We start from the raw sequence: 12860 nt of genomic DNA, 5'->3' as shown, positions 1-12860 counted from the left end.
ATGTGTGTCAGTCATGACAGACAATACAACAGCGATGTTTTATATAAACAGACTGGGCTTGATTGCAGATGTGTTCCTTCTTCCCTGGAAGGACCACCTCCTTTACACGTTTCCATCCATCCCACTCGAACACAAGGTGCTACTCAAAGTTCAGAGGGACAAAGCCTTGGTGATATTGATAGCTCCAGCTTGGCCATGTCAGCACTGGTACACGTCTCTTCTGGAGATGTCAGTGGAAACCCCAATCACCTTATCGCAGCTCCTGGACCTGATGACTCTGGACCACAGCTGCCTTCAGCACCCCAACCTCGAATCTCTCCACCTCATGGCTTGGAAACTCCATGGCTAAACCCAACAGAGCTGGCTTGCTCTGATCCAGTTAGGGAAGTCCTCCTTGGAAGTAGGAAACCGTCCACTAGGGTCACCTACCTAGCCAAATGGAAAAGATTCACAATTTGGTCATTGTAAAAACACGTCTCCTACGCACTTGACAATACCCTTTATCTTGGGCTACCTTCTACATCTAAAGCAGCAAGGGCTTTCTGTGTCATCAGTAAAAGTCCACTTGGCTGCCATTTGCGGGCCAGTCAGTCTTCACTAACCCAATAGTTGGATGCTTTCTTAAAGGGCTTGACAGGTTATACCCTCAAATATGGCAGCCAATCCCAGCCTGGGACCTTAACCTGGTTCTTTCCAAACTACTGGGACCCCACTTTGACCCACTTGCGACATGCTGTCTGCTCTATCTCTCATGGAAGGTAGCATTCCGTGTAGCAATAACCTCTGCCAGGACAGCATCCGAACTTAGGGTGCTAACGTCTGAGTCTCCTTACACAGTGTTTTATAAGGACAAGGTTCAGCTTTGGCCGCACCCGGCCTTCCTCCTGAAAGTTGTCTCTCAGTTTCATGTTAATCAGGATATTTTTCTGCTAGTTTTCTACCCCAAGCTGCACGCAAACAGCCAGGAACAAAAACTCCACTCCTTGAAAGTTCGCCGGGCATTAGCTTTCTATATCGAAGGGACAAAGCCATTTTGAAAATCTGCTCAATTATTCATCGCAGTAGCAGACAGAATGAAAGTGCTCCCAGTCTCTTCTCAAATAATTTTGTTATGTATTACAACATGCATCTGAATGTGCTATGACCTGGTGAAAGTACTTGTCCCCGTGCTGACAGCGCACTCCACAAGGGCACAGGCATCTTCAGCAGCATTCCTCACCCAGGTTCCGACCCAGGAAATTTGCAGGGCTGTGACGTGGTCCTCATTCCACACCTTTACCTCACATTACGCCATTACTCAGCAGGCTAGAGATGATGCAGCCTTTGGCAGAGCGGTGCTTCAATCAGCAAACCCTTGAGCTCTGACCTTGCCTCTGAGTTCCTGCTTGGTAGTCACCTAATTGGAATCGACATGAGCAAGCACTTGAAGCAGAAAAAACAGTTACCTAACTTTCGTAACTGCTGTTCTTCGAGATGTTGCTCATGTCCATTCCAAGACCTACCTGCCTACCCCTGTGTCAGAGCATGGCCAGCAAGAAGGAACTGAAGTGGTGGCGGGTTGGCAGAGCCCTATATATGGTGCTATGGAGGCACGACTCCAGGGGGCGCCTGAGCCAACCCAACGGGTACTGCTAGGGGAAGAACCTTCCACATACTGTGAACGCGGCGCGCACCCCCCCTAATTGGAATGGACATGAGCAACGCATCTCAAAGAACAACAGTTAAGAAAGGTAGGTAACTTTTTTTGTTTCTTTTTTAAATTGAAGCTGAAATTTTGGAATGCAATTCTGTGGCAAGTTGCGGTTTTTGTGGCAAATTTCACACTTGTGGAATCATGACATACATAGGACTCTGCTTTTCAGTAACTGGTTCTTGGAGAGTGTTGCTTCTGCATATTCACAATTCCTGCCCACCTTCCCTTCCTCAGACTTCTGCTCTCATGACTGGGCTTTAACAGAAGGAAATGGGGACTCCATGGCCTCTGCTCCAAAGGTTCGGTGCAGTCCAGGGGGTGCTTATGGGTTCCCAATGGACACTGGTTTTCTAGGAGGTTCCCAAAGTTCAATGGCACTCTAGGGTGTATCCCACAAGTGTGAATATGTAGACACAACACTCACAATAGTAAGTAAACCACTGTCCATAATAAACTCTAGTAAATGTGTATGCCGTAGGAGAGAATCATTATAGTATGTGACTGGGGACATGTTTCAAACCATGATAGAAATATAATTAGTAATGCAAGTAATGAGTAAAGAGAGATTCCTAGGGTGTTACCTCATAATGCTCACAAGTGTTTTGTGATCAGAGTTTTCCTTTGTGTGCCATGGGGATGGTGAGCTTCATCCTCCCACCAGTCCTGAAATCTTCCACAGACGCCAAAGTGCATCACTGTACTTGCTGTGTATTTGCAGGGCCAAAACATTCACTGACCCAGATATCTCAGTCCATGCTGGACCTCTGTGATGAAAAACTAAAAGAGGCAAGTCTTGTAATTGGTTCTTGTAAGAATGGAGAGGGAGCGAGTGGCATGGGGGTTGAGGGGTTTTGAGGGCAGAGAGGTTTTGGAAGTGCAGACAGAAGAATGAGTGGGGCAGGTGGGTTGTCTTTCTTCCTTTTCTGGCTATTTATATGCATTTTTACTGTTATTGGATCACCAAACTATTTTACACTGGCTTCTGTTCCTTGAGAAAGACACTTCTCTGCTCCTCTAGCTATCGTAAGTTGTCAAGATGGGTTACCACACAGTTATTGGGGAGTATCTTCATAAACAGGTGGATATGTGCCTGCCTCTTAAAGGTGGAGGGTGTTTTGATGATGAATAGTTACTGATGGAGGATCAGCTATTAACATCCTTTAAATTCATTTCAGAAGGAAGATAAACTGGCTCGTTTAGAGAAAGCAATTAATCCTCTCCTGGACGATGACGACCAAGTGGCTTTTTCCTTCATATTGGATAACATCGTCACTCAAAAAATGATGGTGGTACCAGATGTATGTGATTGAAATGCAGTGTGTGCATGAGTTAGGAGATGTATAGCAATGGTACTCAAAGTGAAGGCCTGGAGAGCCATTCCCTATTTACTGGAGATGAGCAGACATGCACTAATCGTGGTGCTATGGCTGACATTACAGGCAGATGTTTGCAGTTTTGTGGCTGTTATCACACATTGATACAATATTGCAACATAATCAAGAGATGCTATGTCAGAATGACCTGCTGGGATTTTGTGACTGAGGTCAGGTCAACATTAAAAAGTAAAGTTGACCCAGCTATTTCACTCAGGGATGTGAAAAATCCAGACCTCTGAGTGACATAGTAAACCCAACCTAACCCTGTTGTAGACACCTCTTGGGGAGCTGGATTAACTACAGCAATGGGAGAACCTCTCCATCACTCTAGTGAGGCTCTACGCTGAAGTGCTACAGTGCAATGGTGCTCCTGCAGTGTTTCTAGTGAAGACATAGTCTGACTCAATATCTCTTCCATCACCCCTTTCTTTATTGCTTGGAGTATGAGTCAAGATGTACATTCTGATTTCAGCTCTGCTGCTGACTCTGCTCTTGGGTAGAGCGGGTGAAACTCAGAATTTCTGCCAGAGGAAATTTTGACATTTTGAAATGTGCATTTGTTCTGAATATGGACAAACCCAGATTTTTTTCAAAGTTTCCTCCAAAATGGAAGTTCTGGAAAAATTCTATTTTGGAAGCACTGACAGGTGGTGTTTAGGAAATATGCTCTCACAACAGCTGCTATCTGAAATTGGTATAATTCTTTCCATTTTCACTACTGCCCACCACTGAATAGGAAAACAGAAACAGTTAAACAGAAATTAAAAGGTACAATGACTAAAGTGAAATCCCTGCAAGCTGCATTGACGCTTTTTAAAGATACCATAATAAGAGGCCCAACTTAAATGTATACCCCAAATTAAGAAACAGTAAAAGAACTAAAAAAGAGCCACCGTGGCTTAACAACCATGTAAAAGAAGCAGTTAGAGATAAAAAGGCATCTTTTAAAAAGTGGAAGTCAGATCCTAGTGAGATAAATAGAAAGGAGCATAAACGCTGCTAAATTAAGTGTAAACGTGTAATAAGAAAAGCCAAAGAGGAGTTTGAAGAATGGCTAGCCAAAAACTCAAACGGTAATAACAAAATAGTTTTTTAAGTACATCAGAAGCAGGAAACCTGCTAAACAACCAGTGGGGCCCCTGGATGATCGAGAAACAAAAGGAGCACTTAAAGACGATAAAGTCATTGCGGAGAAACTAAATGAATTCTTTGCTTCAGTCTTCACGGCTGAGGATGTTAGGAAGATTCCCAAACCTGAGCCGGCTTTTGTAGGTGACAAATCTGAGGAACTGTCACAGATTGAAGTGTCACTAGAGCAGGTTTTGGAATTAATTGATAAACTTAACATTGACAAGTCACCAGGTCCAGATGGCATTCACCCAAGAGTTCTGAAAGAATTCAAATGTGAAGTTGCGGAACTATTAACTAGGGTTTGTAACCTGTCCTTTAAATCAGCTTCTGTACCCAATGACTGGAAGATAGCTAATGTAACGCCAATATTTAAAAAGGGCTCTAGAGGTGATCCCGGCAATTTCAGACCGGTAAGTCTAACGTCAGTACCGGGCAAATTAGTTGAAAAAATAGAATCAGAGAATATCAGGATTGAAAGGGACCTCAGGAGGTCATCTAGTCCAACCCTCTGCTCAAAGCAGGACCAATCCCCAGACAGATTTTTGCCCCAGATCTCTAAATAGCCCCCTGAAGGATTGAACTCACAACCCTGGGTTTAGCAGGCCAATGCTCAAACCACTGAGCTATCCCTCCCTCCAGTAAAGAATAAAATTGTCAGACACCTAGAAGAACATAAATTGTTGAGCAAAAGTGAACATGGTTTCTGTAAAGGGAAATCGTGTCTTACTAATCTATTAGAGTTCTTTGAAGGGGTCAACAAACATGTGGACAAGGGGGATCCAGTGGACATAGTGTACTTAGATTTCCAGAAAGCCTTTGACAAGGTCCCTCACCAAAGGCTGTTACGTAAATTAAGTTGTCATGGGATAAAAGGGAAGGTCCTTTCATGGATTGAGAACTGATTAAAAGACAGGGAACAAAGGGTAGGAATAAATGGTAAATTCTCAGAATGGAGAGGGGTAACTAGTGGTGTTTCCCAAGGGTCTGTGCTAGGACCAATTCTATTCAACTTATTCATAAATGATCTGGAGAAAGGGGTAAAAAGTGAGGTGGCAAAGTTTGCAGATTATACTAAACTGCTCAAGATCGTTAAGACCAAAGCAGAATGTGAAGAACTTCAAAAAGATCTCTCAAAACTAAGTGATTGGGCTACAAAATGGCAAATGAAATTTAATGCGGATAAATGTAAAGTAATGCACATTGGAAAAAATAACCCCAACTATACATATAATATGATGGGGGCTAATTTAGCTACAACAGATCAGGGAAAAGATCTTGGAGTCATCGTGGATAGTTCTCTGAAGACGTCCACGCAGTGTGCAGAGGCTGTCAAAAAAGCAAACCGGATGTTAGGAATCATTAAAAAGGGGATAGAGAATAAGATGGATAATATCTTATTGCCCTTATATAAATCAATGGTACGCCCACATCTTGAATACTGCGTACAGATGTGGTCTCCTCATCTCAAAAAAGATATACTGGCATTAGAAAAGGTTCAGAGAAGGGCAACTAAAGTGATTAGGGGTTTGGAACGGGTCCCATATGAGGAGAGATTAAAGAGGCTATGACTTTTCAGCTTGGAAAATAGGAGACTAAGGGGGGATATGATAGAGGTATATAAAATCATGAGTGATGTGGAGAAAGTAGATAAGGAAAAGTTATTTACTTACTTCCATAATACAAGAACTAGGGACCACCAAATGAAATTAATGGGCAGCAGGTTTAAAACAAATAAAAGGAAGTTCTTCTTCACACAGCACGCAGTCAACCTGTGGAACTCTTTGCCTGAGGAGGTTGTGAAGGCTAGGACTATAACAACATTTAAGAGAGAACTGGATAAATTCATGGAGGTTAAGTCCATTAATGGCTATTAGCCAGGATGGGTAAGGAATGGTGTCCTTAACTTCTGTTTGTCAGACGGTGGAGATGGATGGCAGGAGAGAGATCACTTGATCATTACCTGTTAGGTTCATTCCCTCTGGGGCACCTGGCATTGGTCACTGTCGGTGGACAGGATCCTGGGCTAGATGGACCTTTGGTCTGACCCAGTACGGCCGTTCGTATGTTCTTATGAAAAGTGAAACTTCTTGGCAGTTGGTGACAAACTGACAGGGCTTCTGGGGTCTGGTCCAGGGAAGCTCTACCCTGCAAACTGCCCAGGGCTTCTGGACTACCAGGCCATCTGGTCCCCTAGGTTGCCTGACTCTTGGGGCTGCTGGTTCCCTATGCTGTGAGAGTTGAGCAGCCTGGAGAGCCCAGGAGTCTGGAACCCCTGTCATCCCCAGCCCAGGGCAAACCTCATGGTGCGGCTGCCCTGGAACCACAAACCCTAGAATTCTGGGCTTCCTAGCAGTCAACCAGGCAAGCTGGCAGGAAACACCATTGGAACTCTGCTTGTGGTTCATCGAAGGTTCATCAAACCTGATACATATCCGCAAGACGAATTGACATTTTCTGACAAAAGCCTGTTTTGTTGGAAAATTCTACTCTTGGGTAACTCACTCTTTGTGCCTCAGTTTCCATATTAGTAACACAGCAGTAATGTTTGTCTTCTTTGAGACCCCCTGGAGCAAGGTGATATGTAAAGTGTTATAGCAGTGGTAATAGCACTTTTGTATTAATTGTATGTAGCACTTTTCATCTCCAGATCTCAAGACACTCAGAGTACATACAAATGTCAAGCTCTTACTATGTTTTAAATTTTAAAAAATTATATTGTGAAATAACATTAAGCAAATAAGTGACACTAAAACAGAAATTTTGCCTGTAACACTCCATTAAACTTTACTTATTGATTCATTATATGCATTTCAGCATTAAATCCTACTAGGAAGTCAGGGAAGAGATTCCAGGTTTCTGCTCCCTTAGGGCCATGTCAAGTAATCTTTAGGAATATTTACAGGTTTGTTTGACTTATGCTTGGCACAAGAATGGACGTCGGGGAAGGAAAAAAAGGTGGCTTTAAGTTTCTAGGCTGATCTACGCTGGCACAAGTTGGAAAAGTCCAGGTGCACAAGCCAGGGATCACTGGGGAGTAGGTATACTCTAGCTATGCCCTTTGTTATTTTCTCACAACCTCTGTATCAGGGGCTGAGAGAATGGTGCAGGAGTTATCATATATCCTGAGGCTCCCCTAATGCAGATGGAATCCTCAAGGGGCTGAATAAACTGGCTGTAGGGTGACTTTGGGCTACCAGAACAGGGCTGAGGATCTGGCTGTTTGTTAAAAGAATAATACAGCTTTAGGTTTAGATAATACAAGTTGGTGGTGAAGGCCCTGGTTATGACCATTTTCCCAAGGATTGACCATTTGACATAAGGGGAAATATTGATATGTATTCTTTAATTCTTCTTCGAGTGCTTGTTCATGTCGATTCCATTTTAGGTGTGCCTGCGCCCACATGCATAGTTGTCGGAGATTTTTGCCTTAGTGGTATCCGTAGGGCCGGCTGTGGTTCCCGCTGGAGTGGCACTCCCATGCAGTGGTATATCAGGCACTGCCGGCCCTGCACCCCCTCAGTTCCTTTGTATAGCCTGTGATAGTTAGTTGGAGGGCCTTGTCTTGCTTCGCAAGAACATTAGTAGTTTATTCATTGACTAGTTAGTTGTTGTTGAACATAGTTTCATAGTTAGTTGATAGTGTTACTTAATTAAGACTGTCCCCTGTTGGTACTTTGCCCCGAGCGGGGCAAGCCCGCTACCCGGCTTTAAGCCACGTGTGTCATGCAGCAGGAAGATGCCGATCAGCAATCCACACGATAGCTGTTTTAAGTGTCTGGGAGAAGGCCATCGCAAGGACAGGTGCCGCATCTGTAAGAACTTTTGCCCGCGGACTCAGAAAGAGTGGGATATCCACTTGTGGGCATTGTTGATGGAGGCTGCTCTTCTCCTGGCGTCGGAACCCTCCACTGCGGCACCTACACCCAGCACTTCGGCCTCGGCGTGCAGCGCACCACCGGCACCTGACTTGGCCCGGCACTGCTCCATGTCACCTGTGCCAAAGAAGAAACTGAAGAAACTAAGCCCCTCGGCACCAAAGAAGAGAGGAGCATTGGGCAAAGGACCTCTGTCAGGCCATGCATTTGTTATGGAAGTCAGGGGGGTACCACAGAGGTTGGACCCACCAGCCCCACCAAGGACCCTCCTCCCACCCCAGGTTCCCAGCCTGTGATGGGGCCTGCAGTGCCCAAAGCAGTCTTGGCAGCCAAGGAGCAAGGCCGAATGACTCCTCAGGTGCCACGCCAGGTGACCAAGATGGCTCCACTTGTGGCACCGAAGGGGAAGGCCATTGGGGTGTTGCCGCATAGACTGGCAGAACACCCCAGGTTGCTGGATCGCAGACGCAAGTCCCCCTCACTGCAACCTTGGGACCCAAGGCCGCACCCTAGCTCGCCGGCCAAGATCTCAGTCAAGATCCCCTCCTACTAGGTGGGGGACTCAGGACTCATGGTACCGCTCCCCATACCACCGTTACCGACGACCGTCTGGCCATAGGTTGCCTAGATGCTGAACACCCTCTCTCAGAAGGTTTCCTCCTTGTCGGTCCCCATCCTGGAGGGCTCACTCGGGATCTCAGCATTGGTCACGCTCACCCTGGTACCGCTCTGGCAGGCGGCACTACGCCCCGTCGTTCGCCTGCCAGGGTCAGTAGGCAGACTCAGGCCTCGATGGCCCTGCCATAGTCACCGGAGGGGCAGTGGTCAAGTTCGAACCATGACTTCAGCCCGTCGGTGAGGCGGGACGACTCCCCTCCGACATGGGAGACTGAGGCGGCACCGGCCGTGGTGCTGACACAGCAGGGGCCAGGGCCTCCCCACTGGCAGTACTGGAATCCATGGGTGGTGCCGGTGATGCTGGTCCAGTACTTCCAGGCCACATCGGACAAGCCGGCCAAGGTGCCACTGGTGCCGCAATCGGAGCACGGCACCACGATGGAGGTGGAAGCCGCTCCTTGTACTCTGGCGCTGAGGGAGCCCTCCCCTGACAAAGAAGGGGATGACACCATCCCTCAGGCCACTCAATCATCATTGTGTTAGTCTGAATCTGTAAAAAGCAACAGAGGGTCCTGTGGCACCTTTAAGACTAACAGAAGTATTGGGAGCATAAGCTTTCGTGGGTAAGAACCTCACTTCTTCAGATGCAAGTAAATTTCCATTACTTGCATCTGAAGAAGTGAGGTTCTTACCCACGAAAGCTTATGCTCCCAATACTTCTGTTAGTCTTAAAGATGCCACAGGACCCTCTGTTGCTCAATCATCATTGTCATCCCCGGACAAGGCAGTGGCTGGACCCTCCCACACCAGCAGTCCCCCGGACGATTTTAAGGCGCACCAGGCCCTACTTAAACTGGTGGCAGAGAATTTGGGCTTGCAAATCGAGGAGGTCGCTGAAGAGGCAGATGACCTCTTCAGTGGAAGAGGCAGATGACCTCTTCAGTGTTATCTTGGCCACCACACTGGAGAAAATTGCATTGCCCATCCACCCAGGGGTACTCAAGATAGCCAGATCGGTGCAGCAAACCCTCTCATCTATTCCACCAACATCTAAGAAAGCAGAAAAGAAATACTATGTCCCTGCAAAGGGCTTGGAGTATCTGTATACTCATCCCCCCACAGCATCACTGGTCGTGTCCGTAGTAAATGAAAGGGACAGACAGAGCCACCCCAGCGGAATGCCCAAAAATAAGGAGGCCAAGAGACTACTTATTCGAAAGAAAAGTTTATTCGACGACCAGCTTACGGTTTAGGGTCTCTAACCACCATGACTCGCTTAATAAGTTCCCGGGGGCCCTCCCACAGGAACGTGCCCAAGAATTCACCGTGGTGGTGAGCCCTCCAGATGGCCTGGGACGCAACAGACTCGGCGGCCAGGGTGGTCACGTTGGTGGTGGCCATGCAGCTCAGCTCCTGGTTGAAGGCTTCTGGGCTGTCCCAGGAGATGCAGACCATGGTACAAGACCTGCCATTTGAGGGTTTGGGGCTGTTTTCTGAGCTAACTGATTCTAAGCTCCATGGGCTCAAGGACTCCCGAGCCACCCTCCACTCCCTGGGTTTGCACACCCCTCATACCTCTTTGCTTTGTCAATTCAGCCCCCCCCCATGCCACTTCCTGACCTCCTTACACAGGATCGCAGTCACACCCTGCATCCGGCAATCAGTTCCTTGCACCTTATGGCATGGGTGAACGAGGAGGAAGAGCGTTGCTCGAAGGCTGTCCAGTGGGTCCTACTTAACAGTAAGAAGCCGTCCACTAAAATGGCCTACTTGGCGAAGTGGAAGAAGTTTTCTGTGTGGTCCTTGGCCTGTGGGACCCATCCGGTGGAGATTTCTATCCAGGACATCTTGGAGTACCTGTTACACCTTCAGGAATCAGGCTTAGCAGTTTGTTCTCTGAAAGTGCATTTGGCAGCAATATTGGGGTTTCATCCACCCATCCAAGGGAAATCGGGTTTCTCCAACGACATGGTGAAAAAATTTCTGAAAGGACTTCTCCTCCTGCATTCTCCGGTCCAAGAGCCAGTCCGCTTGTGGGACCTGAACATGGCTTTAGCAGCTCTAATGGGGCTTCCATTCGAGCCCCTTTCTTCCTGTCCACTGCCCATCCTGTTTCAGAAAACTGGATTCTTGATAGCCATTACCTCTGCCAGGAGGGTGTGTGAGTTGCAAGTCCTGATTTCTGGGTCTCCTTACACGCAATTCTCCAGGGATCAGGTTATGCTCTGGCCACACCTGAATTTTGTATCCAAGGTGGACTCTCTGTTTCATTTGAACCACATAGTGTATTTGCTTGTATTTTTCCCTAAGCCATATTCCTCCCCGGAGGAACGATGTCTCTGTATGTTGGACGTTAGAGTGCAATAGCGTGCATCACACGCTGTGTTGGCTCTGCTGCCATGCACTAAAAGTTCCTTACTGCGCTCCTAAGCTACTCCCATTCATAGCAGGTAGATTGAAGCGCCCTAGTGAACTTTTAGTTCATGGCAGCAGAGTCTGCATGGGCACTTAGTGCCTGGCAGGCCAGTGTGGGTTAAATGTATACCCTGCTTGCTGTGAACTAACTTTGTTTAGACAAGTCCTTATGCTAAAGTGTGTGCAGTAAATCTGTAAGTAAAGTTTCTAATGGAGGACTCTGGAATTTTTTTTTTTTTTATTAAAAAATCAGCATTATTGTCTTCATTTACAGAAGGGGTAACTGAGACAAAGAAGTCATTTACAAATGCAGTCCAGTTTACCTGGTTCTCAGTGCACTGCACAGCACATTGCATCATGCCAGCTCTCTGGCATTTTTTCAGCACTGTTCTTGCAGCCTTAAGCTTAACCAGGGAGAGCAAGAAAATTCTCTGTCAGACTCCACAAGTGCCTCATACAAGAAGCTGATGAGGGCATGTCTGGATGCAAATATTGCACTGGTTTAACTAAACCAATTTAATTTTGTGAGGGCTCTCTTATATTGTAAATCTGGCTTATATTAGTTTATCTTGCATTGGTAAATTTACAGGTGCAAGTTAAACATATATAAGCCAGTTTTAGAGTGATATGAGTCCACACACAAAGTTGCACCAGTTTAACAAAATCAGTATAAAATCATTCCTTTAGTTAAATTGGTACAATTTTATGTGTAGACCAGGCCTTAGTGATTTATAGTTAAGGCTAAGATTTTATCTTGGTTATTTTAGTAAAAGTCACAAACAGGTCACGGGTAATACACAAAAAAATGAAGTCCCATGGGGGGGGCAACTGACAGGCCGAGCCCCCTGCCATGGCAAGGGCCACAGCCCCTGCTCCAGCAGCCGCAGTGGGGAGCACAGCCACAGGGGACATGCAGGCCCAGCTCCAGAGCTAGCCACAGCTGTGGGACAGGGGTGTGCGGCCCCGACTGCAGCCTCTGCCAAGCTCCACCCGCAGTGGGGCGGGATGGGGGCATACACGGCCCTGGGAAGCCGCAAGGGAGGCGTGTGGCCCCAGCTACAGCCCCCAGCGAAAGCCACGGGACTGGGGCGCATGGCTCCCGCCAAGCCTGGGACACTGTGGGGCTGGGGTGTGCAGCCCCCACCAATCCCGGGATGCTGCGGGGCTGGGGCCCAGGGCCCTGTCTGTAGTCTCCAGCGGAAGCCGCAGGGCTGGGGTTGTAGGTCCTGGTTCCAGTTAGCCCTAGTTAGTTGCAGGGCAGGGGCGCACAGTCCTGCCGCCACCTCCTCCTGAAGCCCTAGAAGTCACGGAGGTCCGGTAAAGTCATGGAATCCGTGACTGCTGTTACCTCCATGATAAATCGTAGCCTTATTTATAATGTGACATGTAGGGGGTGGGGTAGTGTTAAGAGATTGCCCGGCCTAGTGCGCCTCGGATTTGCTGTGTGTATATGAATAAGTTGCCCTGGTATCTGTCCCTCCAAAACTTTGACAGACTCTTCCCAGTGGATGCTTTTTTATTAGGCTTCAGGAAGGAAAAGTTGGCTGGAGTCAGGGTTTTGAATTTTCTTTTTTCTCCACAGAAATCTCAGGCTTTAGAAGTTTGGCTCCTGCTGATAGTTTCCTGTGGATACAGAATTTAGATGTTTTTCCTGCATTGACTTTTCAAGGAATTAATGTTCTTGATAGTGATTCTAGCTAATGCTTGGAAAGTAACAATGATACTAAATAGTAAAGCCCACTGGATAAGAGC

At 47.0% G+C, this 12860-nt stretch overlaps 1 protein-coding gene across 2 annotated transcripts in view; it reads left to right on the top strand.

The window, feature by feature from the left end:
• Nucleotides 1-12860, top strand: part of TAF1 (TATA-box binding protein associated factor 1) — a 115232-nt gene that overhangs the window by 76743 nt on the left and 25629 nt on the right. For both annotated transcript variants that reach the window (XM_054039258.1, XM_054039257.1), the window contains exons 30-31: nt 2412-2479; nt 2869-2991. In XM_054039258.1, coding sequence (XP_053895233.1) covers nt 2412-2479; nt 2869-2991 — 191 coding nt within the window. The remainder of the gene's footprint in view (nt 1-2411; nt 2480-2868; nt 2992-12860) is intronic.

This window comes from Malaclemys terrapin, chromosome 9, assembly GCF_027887155.1.
Source record: "Malaclemys terrapin pileata isolate rMalTer1 chromosome 9, rMalTer1.hap1, whole genome shotgun sequence".
Classification (NCBI taxonomy): domain Eukaryota; kingdom Metazoa; phylum Chordata; order Testudines; family Emydidae; genus Malaclemys; species Malaclemys terrapin.
Note: the sequence above shows the minus strand (reverse complement) of the source record. Positions and strands in the feature narration are given on the sequence as shown.